This window comes from Etheostoma spectabile, unplaced genomic scaffold, assembly GCF_008692095.1.
Source record: "Etheostoma spectabile isolate EspeVRDwgs_2016 unplaced genomic scaffold, UIUC_Espe_1.0 scaffold00004148, whole genome shotgun sequence".
In the NCBI taxonomy this organism is placed as follows: Eukaryota; Metazoa; Chordata; class Actinopteri; order Perciformes; family Percidae; genus Etheostoma; species Etheostoma spectabile.
Window position 1 is genome coordinate 83,389 of NW_022603114.1, and position 24,112 is coordinate 107,500.

General features: G+C 41.2%; 1 protein-coding gene and 1 long non-coding RNA gene across 2 annotated transcripts in view; one reads left to right on the plus strand and one right to left on the minus strand.

Moving 5' to 3' along the window:
- LOC116676966 (uncharacterized) overlaps positions 1 to 2,010 on the plus strand; it is a 60,037-nt gene extending 58,027 nt beyond the window's left edge. Inside the window, exons 3-4 of the long non-coding RNA XR_004328865.1 lie at positions 1,675 to 1,682; positions 2,000 to 2,010. This is a non-coding gene — a long non-coding RNA (uncharacterized LOC116676966). The remainder of the gene's footprint in view (positions 1 to 1,674; positions 1,683 to 1,999) is intronic.
- Positions 1 to 24,112, minus strand: part of LOC116676964 (E3 ubiquitin-protein ligase HECW1) — a 194,835-nt gene that overhangs the window by 56,935 nt on the left and 113,788 nt on the right. The window contains 8 exon segments of the mRNA XM_032507731.1: positions 1,504 to 1,610; positions 1,768 to 1,851; positions 5,568 to 5,664; positions 5,797 to 5,911; positions 6,925 to 7,059; positions 14,930 to 15,115; positions 17,604 to 17,710; positions 18,710 to 18,813. Coding sequence (XP_032363622.1) covers positions 1,504 to 1,610; positions 1,768 to 1,851; positions 5,568 to 5,664; positions 5,797 to 5,911; positions 6,925 to 7,059; positions 14,930 to 15,115; positions 17,604 to 17,710; positions 18,710 to 18,813 — 935 coding nt within the window.

Genomic DNA, 24,112 nt, shown 5'->3' on the forward strand with positions numbered 1-24,112 from the left:
TAAGTTTAGCCTTTTGGTCCAACCCTCCACAACAGTCTGCGTTTCTCATGTGGCCCCTTGGGAAAATTAATTGCTTGGATTAAGCTAATCCTAATATAGCCTGAATACCTAAAGACTACAAATGTATAGGGGTGGATTTGTGTTTCTGCATTTTTTTCTTTTTAATAGTGACGCATCCAGATAGTATTATTTCCACAATATAAGAAGAAGAAGAACCTTTATTATTTGTCACATACACAGTACAATTAAGTGAAATTAAATCTCTGCATTTAACCCATCCCAAGCATTAGGAGAGGTGGACACATACACCTACTTAGGGTTCAGTGTCTTGCTCAAGGACACTTTAACATGTGGCTAAAAGGAGACCGGGACCAAACCGGCAATCTTGTGATTGAGAGCAGACCCTCTCTACACTCTGAGCCACATGCTAGGGGTAAAGAGAAACATTGATTACCTTGGGCTCCCTGGTGGTTGTACGTTTTTTATAAGTGATATCCGGCCACTTTTTACATTAATCTTGATCGTCATCAATATGTGTGTACTTACGATTGAAAAAACCCAGACCCGAATCACTGAGGTCTGGGTTACTACGTTAACCACGATTAACGTAAAAAATGAAGAATTCTCCTTTAAATATGCTCTACTTCATTATGTTCAGGCCGACACGGTTTTCCGGTGCTTGGGAAAAGATTTAGGTAAGCGTACGTGATTACGGTGCCCAAAATATGCCCTGAAAAGGTTCAGCTAAACGTAATGCCTCCAGCATGAGTTTAAATATACCTACAGGAAGACAGGAACTTCAGAGAGTTGGGACGGCACAACAAAATAACACATTGTGGTTAAACTGTCTGGCTTGTTTATTTTCTCCTTAATTGAGATTCCATTAAATGCTTTTGTGTAAGTCATTAAAGTCTCCCAATCTTTTTTTATGGGTGTGAATATCAGTTTTTCCTTAAAATAGACCACAATGGTAAACATCCCAAATTTACACAAACAAAAAACGTTTTTGGTCTTCATAGCTAATTCCTCTGTTCATGACAATTGAACAGGGGCTGCATTTTCTCTATTAAAACATTAGTTTTACAACTCACCTCTGTTGCTCTCTGTTGTAAAGCATAACCAAATAACGAAATATAATACAACTCATCACTTTCTTTTCTGTGTTTTAATTTGGTTAAAAAGGAAAAAAATGGCAATGTAATTGAATTTAATTACTTAATTTAAAATCTTTCATAGCATGGTCCTTTATATTTTAAGAGTTGATTCACATTTATACAGGCAACTGTGAAAAGACTGTACCCTGTTATGTTATGTAGGTATGTTTTTTATTAATAGGAAGGATAGTTACAGAAAAAAGTTGGTTTTTAAACGTGTGCTTGACACCCATCACCTTTATGCTATAAAACGGATTAATACAACATTAACAGGTCCAGGAATGTTTTCGCTTACCCATTCAGTCAGAGAAACTGTAAACTCCAAACATTTGTGATTGGCAGGACTTACCAGGCGAGTTCTGTGGTGAGGAGGCGGGAGAACAGCGAGGAGAGATGTTGAAGCCCGGGTGGATAGGGAGAGGCGGAACATAGGACATGATCTCCTCTTCAAATAAACTAAAAGCACATGACACAAAAAAGCACAGAAGACATTATTTCTCTGCACAACATAGAGTCCAAGCATTAACTGTGTGTGAATTCAGTCATTTGTGACTACATTACTATAAAAGAAAATAGATGATACTTAACATTCTGGGTTCAGTGTGGGCTTTACCTTAACAGGATGACTAGGTCTGCATCACATGACAACTTCTCAACCCCTTGAGTACCTTCTGTCCGAAGGTAGTGGATTTTCTCCCTGAACAGTCAACAAGACAAAGTCCTTATCAGTTGTTTATGTTATTGATCCTTTTGGGATGACTCCCGCAAGGAAATTGAAATTTCCAGCAGCAGTTTTCAACAGCTTACAAAAAAGGTATAAAAATATAGTTCAGAGAGAAAAACAGTATAAAAATAATAATAATAACAATAAACCCTTTTGCTATAAAATATACCAATTGAATTCAAATAGTTATTACAACTAAATATGCAGGTCTGATACTGAAATGCACCCTCCCTGTGTCACGATTGTGAGTTTCTGTTGTAGTTTTTCCTATTTTATTTTGTAGTCTGTTTTCTCCCTTGTCATGTTTTGTTTTACTTCCTGCCTTGTGTTGTCCCTCCTGTCTGATTGTCTGCCCCATCCTGATGTGTTTCATCTGTTCTTGAGTCCTTGAGTCAACTGTCCCTTGTTTCATCCTTGTTACCTGGTTTTGTCTCTGTGCTGTCTTTGTCTTTTGTCGGTCCAGTGTCTACTGTTTTGTCTTGCGTCGTGTCTTGTTGTCTGGCTTCCTTGCCTTCTGGGATCCATTCAGAAAGCAGGTTTGGTAAAAACTCTAAGTTTGTTAACCCTGAGATGAGGTAAACTGGGTTTTCTGTTTCAGAAAGGGAAGTTAATCAAACCTGAGAGAGAGGGGTAAATCCAGCCTGTTTCAGAAAGAGAGGTCACTTAAACTCAGAGTCAGTTACTATGCTAACTGAGCCTGTGAACCTAATCTGGTCAGGAGCAGGTTGTTTGTGGTTGTTACCATGGTGAATCGCAGTATCATGGCTCCATTCATGCTGCCTTTTATTGTGGTGGTGCACGTGCTTAACATTGAGTGAACTTGCTTCAAACTGACTTAAACCAACTCAAATCAGCTGTTTTGGAACAGTTTCAGAGTTTCAGGATAAATGAACTTAGAGATCAGGGTTAGAGTCAGAGTTTTTTAAACCTCCTTGCTGAAACAGAGCCCAGGTCTTTGGATTGTTTTCATGTTTTCCTGCCTACCTCTGGACACTTTTTGTTGTAAGTTTTTGTCAATAAATTCCTAAAAGCCTATTTTCCTTGATACCCTGACATTTTGCGCTCTGTTTCAGTAATTGTTTGAAAAAAAGTGTAATCAACATTTACATTATTGCAGGTTAAAATCAATCATCCTCACATCTTGATATACTGTAGATAAGGAAAATAACGTATGTATTGTTCTTAACTGTCAAATAATAAAACAATTCTTTAATTCTTCAAAGCTGTAAAAGCAATTTAATCCCTCAAAACTGGCACAATTGCTTTTCAAAAGTATGTTGTTACTGGTTAGTAAAGACTGGAGTTGTGGAGGTAGTCACACAAATCCTTTGAGAACGCAGATTGTCATGTGATCTTTTACCAAAACAAACAAGGATGGCAAACAGCAGCTCACACTGTTTATGTATTGTGACATTTGCACTGAAAATGCCAAAAAAAGAGGAAAATGGTATGAGAGGCGGATCGGGAACACGGTCTGGATAGCCTACAGAGGGGATTGGCAGATTAGCCATTCTTCTTCGTCCTGGTTTTATTTACTCATGTCTCCCTTGGCGTGACAAACAAGTAATGTCATGGGTTGTCAAAACCAACTGAAATAGACTGGAACACACCAGGTCCAACTTGGTCCCATCAATTGCCACGCCCCAAATCATTCTCAGAATTAGCTTAAACTAATGTGTTGTACTAAGGGTACAAGCGGCCAAAATGGGTTTCCTCAGGAGGGTGGCTGGCGTCTCCCTTAGAGATAGGGTGAGAAGCTCAGTCATCCGAGAGGAGCTCGGAGTAGAGCCGCTGCTCCTTCGCGTCGAAAGGAGCCAGTTGAGGTGGTTCGGGCATCTGGTAAGGATGCCTCCTGGGCGCCTCCCTAGGGAGGTGTTACAGGCACGTCCAGCTGGGAGGAGGCCTCGGGGAAGACCCAGGACTAGGTGGAGAGATTATATCTCCAACCTGGCCTGGGAACGCCTCGGGATCCCCCAGTCGGAGCTGGTTGATGTGGCTTGGGAAAGGGAAGTTTGGGGTCCCCTACTGGAGCTGCTGCCCCCGCGACCCGATACCGGATAAGCGGTCAAAGATGGATGGATGGATGGATGGATAATGTGTTTCCCTGCTCACTCACTGCTTTGGAAATAAAATTCTAGTAAAGTGAGTGCCTTTTATGTAAATAATTATGGTACAGCAGTGGCCTAAGGAACAATTTCAACCAGAAGGCTGCTGGTCTGATCCCCGGACTGGCAGGTTAAATCTAGGTGGGGACATATCTCCAGTGAAGCTGCTCAAACAAGGCATTTCTGTAAAAAAAAAGATTAAAGTCTCCTTGGGTAAATACAAATCTAGATCTGTCACAAAGAGTTCACGAAGAAATAATTACTAGTATTAATAGTAGAGACTGTAACTAGGCATCATACGTCTGTACTAGAGTATAAGTGACAGTTTTCATACCAGCCTACACAACCTAAATCCAATGGGTAAACACAGCAACCAAAACCAAACCACACAAGCTAGCTTTAAGGGCATTGTTTAGTCTGGTTGAATCAGTCAAAATCTTCTGTTTTCCCAAGACCCATTAGAGAAGGTGGAAATAGTGGTTCATTTGTGGTAGGAAAACCTTGATCTGAACCAACTACAAGGTTTAAGCTGAATGGCTCCCATGACCAGGTGAACTTTGTATTCTAGGATGCAAAAAGCGCAGTTGCTAGCAATTAGGCATTAAATAAATCAAAGTCTGAGCTGGACTAGCAACGAAATATGTAGCTTTCTTGACATTTGGGCTGTTGGTGAGGAAAGTTTCCCACATATTATCCCACACTTAATAATATATATAATGATAATTGTGACAACACTAGTGTCATGAATTACACATAACATTGAACAAGAAATTATATTTATTGATTGAGTTCAAATCTGAAATACTGAGAAATAGGCGCCTTTGCTTTTCACTCCTCTGACACCAAATCCTTCACCATCCATTTGTTGGTCAGCCCTTGTCGGTAACATTAGCCTACTGGTAGTTTCTTATTACCAGATCTGTACAGCGCTGATGGATGTTGTGGTTTTCACCGAGCTGGATCAGAAAATCTAGGGCCTCGCCATGAAATAAAGCTGGAACTGAGCACCTCTCCAGACTCTGTTTAAAAAACAAGCCTTTGAAATGATACATTGCTTGTAAAAGAAACAATGGGAGTAACAGTTCCTTTAATTTTCCAAACTACAAGTGTGAAAGTGACACAGCAAACAAAGTCGGACTAATTAGTAAAATCATCAGGTTGTTGCAAGCCAAGTTAAAGTTTATTTGATGACGTGTATTAAAGTATAACACCACCATCTCACCACTTTCTCTTGCTTATAGTGGATGACATTAGAAAATTATGTAAAAAGTGCAGGCAAATAAAAAAGATAAAAATGTCAGATGATGGGAGCAAGTAGGAGGGAAAGATGAAGAGGGAGGCATACTGTACAACTTTTATCCATCTAACACCGGACAGCAAAATTGATTGGGTTTATACCAGCAATCAAGTATTTAAAAAATATCAACCTAAATTGCTGAAATCACACAGTTTTAGAAGATTATATTTTTGCATGGAACAAGTGTTGTGAACCAGGAACCCTCCCTACATACATATGAACAGTGACAATACAAATCAAAGTCAACTTCAATATTACTGATTCAATCCTTTAAGAAAGAAGCATACCTCAGTGCATGGTTTCGGCTAAGGCTTGGCTGTCGCTCCTGCAACATGTCAAATACGTTTGGCTGTCGAAGGAATGCCACTATTTTGTCATTGTAAGCTAGTAAGAGAGACAAACAGAGACAAGTAGTAAAGTAACATTTAAAATGTTGTTTATTAAAAATTAGTAAGTGTTAAACGTATTGCATTAGGTTGATTGTGGCTAATAGTAAGATTTTATGACAGTGCCTACATGGAGCAGTCAGCTGTTGTGAGTTGTTGTTGTGCTGGCTTCGTATGGCGGCAACCAGACTGTTTCCAGGCCTGGCCATTAGAGAAGCCCCACGACTCCTGGACACTTCAGAGGCCTGGGAATAAACAGCAAAGGGAAACATGACTGTTTAACAGTTACTCTTCTGATAAGGCCCTAAAAGCCTACTAGGTATACTGATCACTGTTTACCTCTGATAAATCGGATTCGTCTAGAACATTTCTAGATAATGTCAGCATGTGAGCAGGATACAGGCAAATAGTCATCAATGCCTACTTGTTAATGGATCTGATGTACACAGTATATAGCATAGCTACTGTCAAGTTAGTATTGAAGATAAAATCCTGCAAACGATAAAACATCATGCAATTTTTTTCACATTCTTTAGCTGAACTTATGTTGAAACTTACAGCAAACACAATTGTGTTATGGAAGTTTACCATTGTGTTTGAAGGTTAATTCTGGTGATGTTCTGTATTCTTCTTCTTCTTATCAACCAATCCCATGTGCACTTGAACTAATCTGATCTTCCTAAAATGTGTGTGTGTGTATATCCAAAGCATGATATGTATCATTCCTCTGAGCCATTGTTATCCAAAAACAAAGCCATTGTTATCCAAATTAAAAAAAAACACATCAATGAGGCACACTTTTGCACTGGTTGACATGGTCGGTCAACCGTGAACACACACACACACACACACACACACACACACACACACACACACACACACACACACACACACACACACACACACACACACACACACACACAGTAGTTTATTGCAGTATTTTCTCCGGTTTGATCAAGATTTGTTAAAAACTACAGTGACAAGCTTTTTTAGGAAATTACTGAGCCTTTTGTAAAAATGTATAGCTAAGCTGTCTTTTCAGATTCATGTATTCACTAGTAACCAGTGGGCTTATGGCTGAGCGCTATATCAGCTTAAGGAGAGCATCTCTATTTTAATCATTAATTGTGCTGCTTTTTACATGAGTCGACTTTTAGGAAGGGAATATATATATATGCATACACACTACTAACTAGTGTGTAGGGCAAAGTAGTTGCATTTAGAGTTCTGAATCAAATGTACAGTTGTGTGTGACTACCTCCCCAGCGCTATAGCTGCGTAGTCTCTGCAGATGTTGCCTGTGAGCAAGGTGACCAGGCAGCCGACCATTTTGCAGAGGGATGCGAGGGTCAATGAAGGTTGTGGCTCGACTGTTGTGGTCCACAAAGAAAGACTGAGAGACAGAATAAAAAAATCAACTAAAATTATACATAATGATTTTGAATGATCTGCCAGATACACCCCCCCCCACACCTCATACACTTTACTCATACTTTAAATACTTTAAAAAAATACTCACATTACCCATGATGTAAATAAATAATAAAAGTATATAAATAGAAATACAAGGAGCAATGGATAAAAAAAGTTATTACACAGAGTCTGTTATTGTTGTAATTATTATTATTAGGCCTGGGGTGACAGATCTATCTGCGAACGTTTGCGTATGTCCATGCGTTGGTGTGTGTGGGGGGTCGCTGGGTGGTGGTGATAGTGGTCGGTTTCGGCAGCCTGTCTACAGCTCTGTTCCAAACCCTTTTGGAGCTTGCTCCTGGGCAGTTTAGGAGCTGGGTGTGTAAGGTCTAAATGCTAAAGTATTCAAACTTTATCTGAAGCTGCCCCATTTGGAAATGATTTAAATAAAACAAGGTAAATGCTTTGGATGGGGTTTTTATTTCTCTCCCAATTAAAGCCGCAGAGACAAAATAGAGACACAAAAATTAACCAACTTATGGGAAGAAGACACACTTTTAAGAAAATAAAGGTAATTGACAGGTAATACAACTGTTCACTAAATTGACCTTAAATCAAGTCACTACACTGAGGGTATCCAACAGACTTACGTCCTCCTCCCTCAGGTGTTTCCTCAAGCTGTCTCCCCTGAGCAAAAGAACTGCTAGAGTGAATACACCTACAGCTTGCTCTAATTGGCACATTCCAACACACAGCACAATGCAGGGGTGGCTCAGGTGAGTAGACAGTCAAGGGTTAACACAGCCAAAATTCTTCTAGCTATTAAGCTAGACATTCACAGAATATTATATATAAACTCACATGAACACTACACAGACACATAGGTAACAAAAAACATATTTGGTGCATATTTTTGTAACCAGCAATGTTTGTGAAATAAACTGTACAATTTTAAACAATAGAGAATAATGTATTGATGTATGTAGCTATAGCATATACACTCACCTAAAGGATCATTAGGAACACCTGTTCAATTTCTCATTAATGCAATAATCTGATCAACCAATCACATAGCAGTTGCGTCAATACATTTAGGGGTGTGGTCCTGGTCAAGACAATCTCCTGAACTCCAAACTGAATGTCAGATGGAAAAGAAAGGTGATTTAAGCAATTTTGAGAGTGGCATGGTTGTTGGTGCCAGACAGGCCGGTCTGAGTATTTCACAATCTGCTCAGTTACTGGGATTTTCACACACAACCATTTCTAGGGTTTACAAAGAATGGTGTGAAAAGGGAAAGACATCCAGTATGCGGCAGTCCTGTGGGCGAAAATGCCTTGTTGATGCTAGAGGTCAGAGGAGAATGGGCCGACTGATTCAAGCTGATAGAAGAGCAACTTTGACTGAAATAACCACTCGTTACAATTGAGGTATGCAGCAAAGCATTTGTGAAGCCACAATACGCACAACCTTGAGGCGGATGGGCAACAACAGCAGAAGACCCCACCGGGTACCACTCATCTCCACTACAAATAGGAAAAAGAGGCTACAATTTGCAAGAGCTCACCAAAATTGGACAGTTGAAGACTGGAAAAATGTTGCCTGGTCTGATGAGTCTCAATTTCTGTTGAGACATACAGATGGTAGAGTCAGAATTTGGCGTAAACAGAATGAGAACATGGATCCATCATGCCTTGTTACCACTGTGCATGCTGGTGGTGGTGGTGTAATGGTGTGGGGGATGTTTTCTTGGCACACTTTAGGCCCCTTAATGCCAATTGGGCATCGTTTAAATGCCACGGCCTACCTGAGCATTGCTTCTGACCATGTCCATCCCTTTATGGCCACCATGTACCCATCCTCTGATGGCTACTTCCAGCAGGATAATGCACCATGTCACAAAGCTCAAATCATTTCAAATTGGTTTCTTGAACATGACAATGAGTTCACTGTACTAAAATTGCCCCCACAGTCACCAGATCTCAACCCAATAGAGCATCTTTGGGATGGGGTGGAACGGGAGCTTTGTGCCATTGATGTGCATCCCACAAATCTCCATCAACTGCAAGATGCTATCCTATCAATATGGGCCAACATTTCTAAAGAATGCTTTCAGCACCTTGTTGAATCAATGCCACGTAGGATTAAGGCAGTTCTGAAGGCGAAAGGGGGTCAAACACAGTATTAGTATGGTGTTCCTAATAATCCTTTAGGTGAGTGTAAATCACTGCAGTATTCTATGTTAAATGTGCACACAAGAAAGCAACGGGATTACTGTGGGAAATTGAAGAATGGCTAAGTTAACAGATGTTTTGAAACCCATGTGATAATCAATCGAACATAACACTCTAAACAAGCAGACAACAACATTTAAGGTCAATCTTTGAGAGCTAAAATAGGTATCGCCTTGCTACCGTGACGGCAGCCATGCGCTCCGTCACATGCTTGTTTATCTCCACCCACCCCAGAGTCCCCTCTCATCCCCTCCACTACAACAACTCTCCCCATTCTGGAAAGAGATTTTAAACATCTCTTTAAAAAAAAAAAAAACCCAAAAAAACAAGCCAGACCGGACTCTCACTCCACACTGAAGCACTGCGTGGATCAACTGTCTCTGGTGTTCACAACACCTCATTGGAGACATACCACGTAGCAACCGGCTTCAAGTCCTCTAACACCATCCCTGTAAACAAACAAATAAGGAGCACAGGACTATAGACCAGTAGCGCTGGTCCTATGTGGTTATTGTCTTTTGGACGCCTTGTCCTGGCTCACCTCAAAACCCTTACCCTCCCCTCAAGGCTGCGTACTTTCCTCTCACGGACTTTCCACTATTCTACTTAAAACGATATTTTGTTATCAGTCAGTCTACAAACCGCTGGACAAATTCGGCATATGGTACAGCATCCGCAAATATAAAATCCAACACTTCTGGTCACCTTGTTCAAGTACCTAATTCTATCTCTCTGGGTCCATACAATGGCTGTATTATCTATACTGGCCAGGTAACCAAGTGGTTCATCTGCCAATCGACTGACCATCAAGTAAAAGATTGTCCTACAATGAAGAGTTGGCGATGTGGGAATCTGGGCCACAAAGCCAACACTTGCCAAAGCAAAAGTGAGTGCTCCCTGTGTAACAAAAAAAGAACACATTCTTCAACTGTCCAAGATCATTTGCCAATAAAATCAAGGGCTCTGTTTAACGGGGAGACACAGCTGCTCCTCCTCCCCGCTATGGCCCCCAGCAAGAACCGCAGCAACAGCCAGGAGGGCCGCAGAGGCAGCAGCCTGGAGGATCACAAAAACAACTAGTGACCCTGTAGCCTGGAGAAAAACAGTGAAAGCCAGCTTCCTACCAGCTTGGAGGACCGCTACAACAACCAACGACCCAGCAGCCTAGAGGACTGAAATGTGTTCCAGCGTCCCAGCAGCAGCATCTCATTCAACCCTCCATCTTGGAAACCAGGAAAGAACCCTCCTGAGGTCTCCCGTCAATCAGGTGTGAAGAATGAGTTGAAGATCAGCGGCATTATAAGCATGAGTGATGATAGTGATAGTGATGAAAATGAAGATAATAAGCAAAGCTATGAAAGCGCGAGTGAGAGTCTTAGCTCAGACATCAGCTCTACTGGGGTGAGAGCTGGTCAGCAAGATAATTAGAAGTAGATAGTGGCAGTGTAAACATTTTATTTAATAAACTTCCCTCATACAGCTCTCTGAGCATTCGTGATTTATTTAATAAACTTCCCTCTTACAGCTCTCTGAGCATTCGTGATTTATTTAATAAACTTCCCTCATACAGTTCTCTGAAATGTTTTCTTGTCTACAGTTTTATCAGTTAAATATTGATGATGTTCTTACAGAGAAAAAGATGGTAAAAAAAGACTTCTCTATAGACAGACAGACAGACAGACAGATAGGTATTTATTGATCCCAAAAAAATTATGGTGTTACAGCAGCAAAATCAGTCACATAGCACAGAATATAAATTTAAATGAAATACTAGGATACAATATATATACATACAATATACATGAAATATACATGAAATAATAATAATAATAATAGGAATAAAATATGAGAAACGATATTTGACTATATACAGGATGGGAATACAAAATGTGCAACTGCTTAAATAGTATGATAAAATGTAAATAAACCAATTGTGCAAGTTGCACTTGGTGCAATATTGTGGCGTGTCAGAGTCTTATCTAGCACCCAGTGATGACGTGTTAAAAAGTTTTATTGCCTGTGGAAGGAATGATTTCTCGTAGGTACGTGCCACATAATAGCTGTTTGAGCCTTATAGAGAAGCTGCTCCTCTGTTGGACCAGTGTGGAGTGGAGAGGGTGGCCGGGGTTATCCATGATAGATAACCTCTCCACCATAGCTTCAAATGTGTCCTGTTTGCAGCAGATCACGGAGCCAGCCTTCCTTATCAGTATGTTCAGTCTGTTTGTGTTGCTGACTCCGATGCTGCTGCCCCAGCAGACGGCGGAGAACGGAGCGCTGGCCACAACAGACTGGTAGATCATCTCCAACATTCTGCTGCACACGCTGAAGGATCTCAGCTTCCTCAGGAAATGGAGTCTGCTCATCCCCTTCTTGTAAACAGCAGTGCTGTTGATCTTCCAGTTCAGCCTGTTGTCGATGTTGACACCCAGGTATCTGTACTCTTCCACCATGTCCACGTCTTTTCCCAGAATGCAAAGGCGCTGCAGAGCCGTTCCCCTCCTCCATCTATCTGGTCTTATCCACGTTCAGCAGCAGGCGGTTCTTACCAGACCACTCCACAAATTCCTCCACCAGTGCTCTGTACTCTCCCTCCTGTCCAGCCCTTACCTAACCTTAAACACCCAACAACAACAGAATCATCAGAAAACTTCTGTAGGTGACATGACTCTGAGTTATACTGGAAGGCTGTGGTGTATAAACTAAACAGAAAAGGAGACAGCACAGTCCCCTGTGGAGCCCCTGTACCACTCACTACCACATCAGACAAAACACGGTCCAGGCGGACAAACTGTGGTAATCAGTGATCCAGGAGACCATGGACACACCGATGGACACACCGCCACCACCATCAGGGTGCAAATGAGCTACCTGCTGAAGATAGATAACAGCGTTATCCACTCCCAGACGAGGCTGCTTGAAGTGTCAATGGTAGGAGACTGGCACTGTAAATGTAAATGTGCTGTATTTATATAGCACTTTTCTAGTCTTAACGACTACTCAAAGCGCTTTAACATCATACAGGAAACATTCACCATTCACACACATTCATACACTGTGGCCGAGGCTGCTGTACAAGGTGCCACCTGCTCATCAGATTCACACTCCGATGCGCAGCATCGGGGGCAACTTGGGGTTCAGCATCTTGCCCAAGGACACTTCGACATGGGACTGCAGGACCGGGGATTGAACCACCAACCTTCCGATCCTACTGTACGCATCCTTAGCATTTGCATACAGGAGGTCCAAAGTTTTATTGTCTCTTGTGGCAATTAATAAATTGTTCAAAGTCCGGGAAGGATTTATCCAGAGAAACATGGTTAAAATCCCCAGTGATAATGACATTGGGCTGCTGCATCTGGAGTCGTGAGACAGTGGTGTGAATGACGTCAGCAGCTGCCTCCGCATGAGCAGATGGCGGACGTAAACTCCCTCGGTAGGTAGTACAGACGAAACCCCACAGCCAGCAGTTCAATGTCCGGGCTACAGAAACGTTCCTTCACATTCATATGTCAGGGGTTGCACCACTTTTCACTCACATATAGTGCAACCCCTCCTACATTCTTCTTACCGTTTTCTATAACGTCCCTGTCCGCCCGAACCGTCAAAAAGCCGGGTACCACCACATGTCCAGGATGTGCCATTGTAGCCATGTCTCGGTAAAACACAGTAAGCTGCACTCGCGGAACTCCCTCTGGGTTTTGATGAGCGCTGCAAGTTTGTCTGTCTTATTCCCCAGAGAACGTGCATTCCCCATAATGATTGCTGGGATGGCAGGCTTATGTTTTCTTCTTTTTTCATTCTGTTATATTCCTCCTCTGCAACCCCGGCGTCTCCTTCGTAGCTCCTTCGGGATTTCAGTTTTGGCCCCCGGCAGCAGCACAGGACCACAGAGTGCTATTAGTTGATAGCGTGCGTAACCAATAGCCCCACTGCCTTGTGCGTAACATGCAGTTACCAAAAATGACCAAAGAATAAAACTAAAAGAAAAGTTTCGAATTTGACAGGCGCCATCCTCAACACAGATGTACAACACTTAAAGACTAAAAATAAAAATAAAATAAAGTGACTAAAAACACACAAAATACACGTAAATCAGGAGCTGCTGCAACAGGCTGCCGCACTACACAGCGCCATTTTGGGAAATTGGACTGGACCAAAAAAAAAGGCTTTCATTATATATCCAGAGAATATTTATGGGCTTTAATGAAGTCTTATGGCTTTCCAGAAACTTTTATTCATTTGATCAGATGTCTGCATGTTAAATCTATTGTGCGTGTAACTGTAAACAGTGTTCTAACAGAGCCATTTAAGGTAGACCGAGGGGTAAAACAGGGCTTCCCTCTGAGTACTGCTTAATACATCCTTTATATAAAACCATTAACTCTGATAGTCTAATTTGTGTCACACATGTTGGGCTAACACCCAAAGGTTATTGCCATTGTCTACGCAGATGATGTCACAGTTAAATAAAAAATCTGATGGAAATGGATGTTTTAACTAATCACTTGAACTTATATGAATTAGCTTCCAGTGCTAAACTAAATTATGATAAAACAGAGGGTGTTTGAATAGGAACGGAAAGTAACAAACGTGACATTAAACATCATCAACATTAAAGAAAAGGATGAAATTAAAATCTTGGGTTTGACCACTTGTAAAAAAACAAAAAAACAAAAAAACTGGGAGACTAAACTCAGTGAAATCAAAGACGATGTAAAAAAAAAAGGGAAAATAAAAACACCAATTGTAAATAAAGAGTCAATATTATTAAAATGTTTGTCTTATCCAAACTCCTGTTTTTGGCAAATATCCTTCTCCCATCTCACAAAATGATTAAATGATAAATTAGATAAACAGTGTGTAAACTTGGTTTGGGGTACAACTAGAGAAGTAACAAAAACAGAAATCTTGTATGAAAGCAAAGAATATGGGAGGTTAGGGGCAGTAGAAATGGGTGCAAGATTGTACATTGCCTTTGTTAAAAATGTCTCAGCAGCCATCTCCAGGAGTGCTTTCTGGGTCAGTGACCGTTCCAAGTGGAGAAAAAGGAAAGCCAGTCAAGGCCAAAAAAATAACCTTATTTACAATGATTTTATGTATGACTATGAAAACCTTAAAATGGAATGGCCTCCAGAGTAAAATGATTTATTTTTTTATTTTTTATTAATGATTATAAATATGGTGGTTAAATAAATTATAAACATGATATACAATGTTCAACCAGAAAAGCACAAGGAACTGTTACAAATTATCATGTTTTAAGTTTTGGAAGACAAGATGCTGCATGGTCTTTCAACAGACTATTATTAACAATGATGATGTGTGTAAACAGGTAGTCACTGAACTAAAGAGAAGAAGAACTCTAGACCCCAAACAGCTCCTTCCTTGGAAAATATTGACTTTGTGATAGGCTATACAGCACTTTATGAAAGACTTTTTTGCACTTTACAAAAGACTCTTTGTACTGGATGCACCTATTTTGCAATGGTCTGTTCACTAGTTAATTTTGTTATTGTTTGTCATCATTTAGCTTTGTTAGCATTACCAAGTATGACACAGTGCTGACTTAGATCCATCAACATTCATTGAAGGGTGATTTTACATATGTCACCTACCTTGCCCTGGGGGTCGGTCTTAATCTCCCAGCCTCTTGGCAGATCCAGCTGAGTGTCTGCAAACTTGTTGAGGAAAACCACCAGGTCCCGGTTATGTTGGTAGCGCTCAAAGTTCCTGGCATCGCGACGCACCTTCAGGATCATGTGTTTCACACAACTGCTGCTCGTGAACATCCGGTAGGCTGCCTGGAGAGAGAACATCTACAACTTGACTTTAAATGTTAAAGTACTGTGTCACATGACAGTAATATATGTTTTATATTTTATTTTGGCAATGTATTTAATATGTATTGTGTGTGTGTCTAAAACAGATGCTTTCCTCAATGTTCCATTGAATACATGTTTCATCCAAGTCTTTGTGTAAAACGTTTTAATTAGGGTCCATGTTCATGAAGGCTGGGTCATGACCGAAAGAACTAGATCCCGGGTACAAGCAGCGGAAATGGGTTTTCTCAGGGGAGTGGTGGCGTCTCCTTTAGAGATAGGGTGAGAGGCTCAGTCATCCATGAGGAATGAGGAAAGTAGAGCCGCTGCTCTTTTGCTTCAAAAAAGAAGCTAGCTGAGTTGGTTCATTTAATAAGGACTCCCCCTGGTCACCTCCCTAGGGAGGTGTTTCAGGCACGTCCAGAGGCCTTTAGGAAGATCCGGGACTAGTTGGAGAGATCATATCTCTATCCTGGCCTGGAAACGCCTCAGGATCCCCTCGGGAAAGAGAAGTTTGGGGTCCCTTGCTGGAGTTGCTGCACCCGGAACCCGACCAAGCCAATATTTACTGTTATTTGGATGATACTGAGAGATAACCCAGCCCATTTCTGCCTGTAAAAACTTTCTGCCACTTCATCTGTATCAGTGTCTCTGTGTTCCAACCGGCACCGGCAGATGCCCGCCCATAAAGAGCCTGGGTCTGTCTGAGGTTTCTGCCTAAAGGGAAGTTGTTGCAAACCTCCCTAGGTCTTTGCCTAAAAAACAGTTTTTCCTTGCCATGTTGCACTAAATTCTTGATCTTTGGGGAATTGTTGGGTCTTTGTAAATTAAGTGTGGTCTAAACCTACCCTATCTGTAAAGTGTCTTGAGACAACTCTGGTTATGATTTGATACTATAAATAAATTTGAATGGAATTGAAGTAACAAGGCTTTTCCTCATTTCCTGATCATTCAACTTGTTTTTAACAGCACTGCAAAAGTTATCTTTTATTTCTACAATTATTTTCTACAATTTCATTGACTTTCACCCAGGAAATAGGTGTTCATGTGATCAATCTGTCAGCTAAGCCTGAGGTTAGATGGGTCTTAGCCTATCTCTTCCTTCCACAAATTCTGGAGGAGCACCTTGCTTCTCATAGTGAACGGCACAATGTAGCCCAGGGGATTATATTGGAAGGCAAACTTGGTAGACATGCCGCAGAGTGGGAACAGATGTCAACCACAACTCACTACTTTGTGATGGAGACTCTGGGGGAACATCTGTTCAATGACTTTAGGCATGTTGTTTGGCCACTGTCGGATCTCAGTCCGCTAGAGTGAGCAGTAGCTGGGGAAGTCTGTCAAAGAGGGCTTTGACGTCTGTAAGAGCAGTGGTGCTGTACAAGCAATTGTCGACGTGAATGGAATGTTCCACAGTTTTAGCAAAGGCAGGATTGTCGGCTCTGTGGTCCTGGGCGTGCCTTTGCAGAGCATAGATTAAAAAATACTACAGTTGGTTTCAAAGGGCAACACATACCACTCATAGATGGTTGGCTCTTCAGATCTCTGCCTTTCAAGTCATCTCTGCATTTTCCAAGTCATCAAAGAAACAGGAGCACGGGTCGATTTGCTGGCAGCAGGTGACTCCGGTGAACCTACCTTTTATGTCCCAGCTGACCACCACAGTATGGTGCCGAAACCTTAGGAGGATACTGAGTAGGGGCAGCCATAGGTTGGTCCTGAGAGCAGTTGGTCCTTAACTGATTGACCTCTATAGGCGAAAGAGCAATTGAACATGATCCTGAACTTGGTGTTGTGATAAACTACATGGTGCGGGATGAACCAGGACTCTGCGGACCGTTTAACTGCGTCTGAAGATATCTTTGTCACATAGCCAGCCACTTTAAGTTTCCAAATCTCCTTGCAATATGCTTCTGCACTACCAGAACTATGCAGGGTGCGGGAGTTTGCAGCAGTGGAGTAGTGGAGTGGTGCAACCTCTACCCTGGTGAAGGCCTTCTGGAGTAAGGGCCTGCTCGTCCTGTTTGTGTTTTGTTTTGTTTTGTTAGTGGTAGGGTGTCCAAACTTTTGCAGACGCCGTTTTTTGTTTTCTGTTATTTTGAAAGTGTATATGATGGAAATAAAATTTAACTTTTTGTGACACATTATTCAAATGTCTAATCTGTCTTTTGATGCCTTTTGGAGATTGTTCTGTCTTTTCTTGGCTTCTATGTGCACATTAATACAAACTTTTTACCTGGGGTGCCCAAACTTTCGAGCCCCACTGTAGATACTAGTCTAACCCTAAACCTAACATATACTGTTTTAACACAATAATTAATGGTCAGAGAGATATTTATGTCTTTTAAATGTAATTTAATTCTGAATATAGTTAAGATATCTGACCTGCAGCAAAACTATATAGTTCGTAGTCAGCACAATATACTACATACAGTATATAGTCCATGTTCTCTGTGTGTGTAGCACTCACATAGTTACTGTGCAACACAGTGAAGAATTCTGGGTGTGTGATAAACTTTACAGCAGGTGATTGGAGGAGATGGCTGATCTTCTGGTGATTGACAGGGGATGCGGGGCCTGTAGACAGACAACAGGCAAATTACTTTCTTTGTATAGTATTTTTAAACACTGAAGTAGGTTTTGACTAAGCTATTATATGAACTAAAACATAGCATTTAACCTTTAAAAAGTACTGCATCAGAATGAAACAATTTTAAATTACATTAAAAACAATACCAGGTATTTAATCCTTCAAATAATGAAAATATGTCAGTCGTCCCACAAATATGCATAGATAATAGAGGACCAACATCATTGATGAAGAAAAATATAAAGAATACACTAAACGGAGTATGTTATGGGCTCTGGCAGTTTTTAAAGACTTGTTAATCCAGAAGGAAATGTCAACAAACTTTGACAGTTACGGGGCAGAAAACCTGAAACAGATACTGTAATAATTTTAGCATTTTTTTGATGATACTTTCTCATTGATTCTGATTTGTCAATCACAGCATTTTGTTATCTGCTAGTTCTGTATGACAGACTGCTGCTAAGCATAACGGACCGTTGCCATGTTTTGCCAGATGTCACTCTCTTTTGGCAGACGCCCATTACCTTCCGCTTTCTTTGTGTTGGAATTTTCAAAATCCAAATTCAGTTTTCAAGGAGATGCACCAAGTCACGTCAACATAAATACTCCAAAAGAAGTCCCATTCACCTTGTCTCGCTTCCGGGCAACAGAAATGTTTAGTTTAATGTGAATTATAAATTGGCTACAGAGTGTACGTTGCTATGGACACAATGTTGAAGAGGGTAGAGAGGCAATGGACTATTTTGTTTAGCGGAAGTAATACAATTGTTTTAAAATCAATGAAATCCTTTTTAAATACATTTTTTTGTGTCAAATTATTGATTTATTTGGTAAGAATCCATGTAATATGTGGGATAATGTAGAACAAAGCTTGGTGTCGGGGTCTTGCATCATACTGTTGGAATTGTATTTGCTATAAAGACTGGCGCCCTTACTAAAATAGCGGGGATGTCAGTTTAAACTGTAAAGGAGGCTCAACACTGTACCTGTCAAAGCAGTATCAGAATCAGTCTCTGTACTGCTGCTCCGCTCTAACCTCGGACTCCCACCATCCTCCTCTGTGGCCATGGTCCTTTGGATGTTCTGGTACCTGGAGAAACAACAAGTTGTCCTTTTACAGTAGTATAACGATGGAAAGAGTTTAATTCTTTGACTTGTTAAATATATTACTGGGTAACCCTTCCTTTTACAGTACCCTGATTACCAAGTTTTTATCTGGTAGTTACATAGTAACAATATTACATTTTTAGGTAACTACCACTGGTATTAAGTACATAGTTGTAGAAAAACTACAGCTGAAGTACAAGGGGAAACCTTGAAGTATTATGAGTATTACTCATCAATTCATCAGAGTACCATGTGACCTGTTTTGGACGGTAATAACAGATAAAATTGTGTACTTTCTAAGAAAAAGGGAAAATAATCCTTAGAAATTCCCCCCGTAATTATCCAGCAATAAAGACTTCTGATGAGCAGGTGGCACCTTGTACGGCAGCCTCGGCCACAGTGTATGAATGTGCGTGAATGGTGAATGGTATGTAAAAGCGCTTTGAGTTGTTGTTAAGACTAGAAAAGCGCTATATAAATACAGCCCATTTACTTTCTATGAATTAAAACAGTACTTTCCAATCAATGACTTAGTTTTATAAAGTTATTTAAAATTACATTAGGTAAAATTTCCTGGTAACACCGACTTGGTTAATAAGACAGTTTATCTTATTAAAGGGTAATTAACCATTTTTTTTCAACCTGAACCCCATTTCCCCCGTGCATTTGTGTCTAATAGTTGTGACCAAAAGCCTTTGAAATTGGTCCAGTATTGAGCGAGATTGCAGTGACGAGCCGGCACAAACCAAGCTGCAATGTAACCCAATGGGGTAATTGTGCAGCCTTGATTTTTGTCCACTAAAAGCCTGACATTTATCGATCTTAGGACATCGAGAAAAAGGCGTTCTGGGAGTCTGTTGTTTCGGAGTAGGTTACAGAAATTATAGGTTCATGTTGTCTAAAAGATTTTCAATGCCATGGCTCAATATTGAAATGATTTCAACAATGAGATCATTATAATTGGATGGCCGCCTGTATTTATTTGAACCAACGTATAGGCTATGGATGAAGTATATGCAGTATGCGCAGTGTTTTGTGTGGTCAATAGGCTATAATACATCCATGGGTTTGTGTTATCTAAAAGATTTTTCAATAAAAACAATGGTACGTATTTGTTCATGTCTCACAGCCCTGTTGATTATAGGGGGAAATCCTCTGATGTGTTAACACAAAGTTTGGTCCAAAGTTTATCACTGGACACATCAAGACAATAGCTGTCTGGCAATAACAGGTCCCACTCCTTACAACATATTCTTTGAGCATAAGAAGCACTACCAATATCCAAAGACTCGCAGTCCTTCAGCCGCTGCTTCACCCTCCTCCACCCACTGCCACTCTGTTTTTCTCTTCATCCGTAACCTTGTACTCTGGCTCTAATGAATACAGGTGGTCATCGAACTAACAACCTCATCTACATTGGCAAAGTCATTTAAATATTGAGCCAAGGCACTAACAATCTTGTAGATAATAAGAGCATTTCTGTAGCCTACTCTGAAACAACAGACTCCCAGAACACCTTTTTCTTGATTTGCTGTCTCCGGAGAAGATTCAGATTCAGATTCAGAAATACTTTATTAATCCCGAAGGGAAACTCTGTGTCACAGTAGCACCAGTAGTAAGAAGACAGAGACGGAGCACTGCAACAGGCAGCTTACACTTTTCAGCGCATGCGCACACTTCACTTCAGATGCATCAGAAACAGAATCAGAATCAGCATTATAGCAAGATAGAGTACAAGACATAACATAATGCACAAGACTACACACGGTACATGTGGATACATGAAGGAATTTTTTTTGGTGACTCGGGAGGATGGGAAAAACACAAAAAAAGAGACCGAGGCAGTCAGACGGAAGCGGGGGGGGGGATAGGGGAGGGCATGTATGGTGTGGAGTGAGAGGTGTGTGTGTGTGTGTGTGTGTAGTATGAAGCGTCATACTGTCCAAGTTGGTAGAGAGTTCAGTTCATTCGGCCTTGAAGAGATAAGACAATGCACAGGAGTTGATAGTAGTGCAGCTGCCGACTGTTTACCCGCGGGTGAAGGACGGGGGGGGGGGCATGGATCACAATTTCACTCCAATTTAGGTTGATTCGGCGAAATTTGTCAAAATCAATGTCCGTCAATCAATTCCACTCGTCCTCAGCGTCATACGTGCATCTAATTCATGAAGTGCCCTCTGCGCTTCCCCAGACCGGTCTGAGATGTTACTAGACAGTTCACAGGCCTGGTCAGCCCTCAGATGTAAAACCTTCAGCCTCTCCACCACCCCATGTAAACACTCTTTCAGTTCCCCAGACAGCTTGTGGGTAAATTTGCTGGCGGCTGTCTTACCAATTTTCCGATAAGTCAGGGAGACTCCAAGTCCGACAATCAGGGGCCCCACCAACAGAATTCCAATTATCCAAATAATGTCTTCCACAGTGAGAACGTCCAGGCAGACCGCTTGCCAATTCTCCCAGGAATCACGAGCGTAGCCTGCAGGGAATGTCCCACTGGGGCAGATCAGCCCACCCGGTAAGGCATGCTTGGGTGAAAAAATCTTGTCAATAGCGCTGAGTGACCAGTTAATCAATTCCATGTTGAATGTTCAGGAAAACAGCAGGCAGGGGACAAAGAGAAAGGAGAAAAAGTTCAACACAACAAGGTAGACAACTAGAATAGGAGCCAAGCTAAGATAAGAGGGGTGAGAAGGAAAAACACAACTGCCCTCGCCAGAAGCAGGAAGAAGAAGACATCACCTCTTGAGATTGATGATGTTGTCAGACACTTTAAGTAAAATCTGAGCATGTTAATAGCAAAAAAATCACTTTTAGTGGACAAAAAGCAATGCTGCACAATTGCCCCGTTAGGTTAAATTTTAGTTTGGTTCATGCTGGCTCGTCACTGCAATCTCGCTCAATAATTCAATCAATCAATCAATAAATCGCTCAGCAATTTCAAACATTTTTGGGCACATCAGTCTATTAGACACAAATGCATGGGGAAATTGGGTCCAGGATGAAGAAAGAAAAAAAAAAAGCTTTTTGCTTGATGACGTGAAGCCATCAGTGAAGACCATCAAGGTGTGGCCTGCGGGAGCAGATTTATCACTTCAGGAAAGGTTTCTACACACAGACTGGAGTAAGTCTGCTTCTCAAGCCACCAGTGGCTCTCACACGGACATTGACTGCTACACCTCCTCTGTACTGGATTATAATAATACCACTATTGACAATGTTACAACCAAGAAGCAGATCACCACATAACCAAATCAGAAGCCATGGATGAACAGGAAAGTGTGACTCCTATTGAAGACACGCAATACTGCCTTCAGATCAGGAGATGCACAAGCCTATAGCACATCCAGAGGAAATCTGAAAAGGGGCATCAAAGAGGCCGAGCACTGCTACAAGCTTAAGATAGAGGGACACTTTTCCAACACTGACCCTCGACGCATGTGGCAGGGCATTCAGGCCATCAGTGACTATAAACCCACTCACTCCACCCCCGCAGCCACTGATGTCAACTTACTGAACGAGCTGAATGACTTTTATGCTCGCTTTGAAAGAGACAACAGAGAAACAGCCACCAAGCTCAAATCCTCAGCCGACCACCCGCCAATCACACTCTCCTCCACAGATGTCTGCAATGCACTGAGCAGGATCAGCATGCCCAAGGCTGCTGGACCAGATAACATCCCTGGACGCGTACTCAGGGCATGTGCAGAGCAGCTCGCTGGGGGTTTTACAGACATTTTCAACCTGTCTCTTGCCCAACATGCTTTAAATGCACTTCCATTGTGCCAGTGCCAAAACACTCCAGCCCAAGTGCATTAACCCTCTGAGCCCGAGACACTCGCCCTTGAGTAAAAAAGTACCTCTGATTCATAGTTTAATAACTTTTGAACCATACAAGCGATTTATTCACTTTCGGTTTCGTTTAAATCCTGACGATTTCATGTTTACGGAGGTCTTTTCCGGGTCTTTCTAGCCACTACAGGGGATTTTCTATCCAGCCTGGAACTTCAGCCTCTTTGGGCTTTAAATCCATACTATTATATCCAAGATTGATCCACTTTATATCCATAATTCATCGCGTTTTGGCTCATTTCTGCCGCTGGCTCGCTCCTCGTCTCTCTCTCTGTCTGTCCCGTCTATTGTTTCAGGAAGTACATGCCCATATATGGGAGATAAAGGCACCCCTCTTGTATGGAAGGCCAGAGGGGACAAAAATGCCTATATACTCTATGGAAGGCCATATTGTGCACTATTTAGACACATATTTGCTTGTATAACATTGCTGTGGGTGTAATATCAATAAATATGACATTATTATATTATTATTGGCATAAGTAAATGTCATGAGAGCAAAACGTCTTGACTTTTTTGGAAGAAATGCATGTATTTTGTCAAATGTATAAGTTATAATGATTATTTCTTCACAGTGTGACTCCCAAGACATATGAGAAGTGTTTTAGAATGGAAAATGGCTTATGTTTTACTTATATGTCTGTGATATCAATACATATCTGGAAGATTCATTTATTTATTTATTTATCTTTAAGGCCCTACAACCATTTTTAACATGCAAGTGACCTCACTGCAACCCAAATATTCCAATAACCCAGTTTGTCCTAAAAAAAATGATGTTCATATCTTGACTGTAGACAACAGGGTTGATGTTTTACAAGCTTTTTTATAAAATAAATCCAGACGGAAATTAAACTGTAAAAATGGCCTCAGGGCCCCCAGGGTTAACGACTACCGCCCTGTAGCACTCACACCCATTGCAATGAAGTGCTTTGAGCGGCTGGTCCTGGCACACCTACAAGACTTGCTACCATCCACATTGGACTCACACCAGTTTGCCTACCGTAGCAATAGGAACAGAGAGGATGCAGTTTCCATGGCACTGCACTGTGTGCTCACACATCTGGACAATAAGAACACTTATGCACTTATGCACCTCTCCCTCCTCACACCGGCCTCCATATTGTTATCTGCAATACTATTATGTTCACCTGCACTGCTGACTGTATAGTAACAACTGTTTACATCTGCATCTTGCACTACTTACCTTGACTGGTATATCAATTTGCACTGCTGACTGTTTATTCACAGTACCAATTGTTTACATATACATCTGCAATACCGTACTTTAACTGTAATATGCAATTACTCTCCACTGCACTTTAATTCGGATAGCTTCTGCCCAAACTTTATTTGTACTGCCTTTAAATCCATTGTTATACTGCTCATTTTAACTTATTATTATGTGTAAAAATTATTGTTATAATAATCTG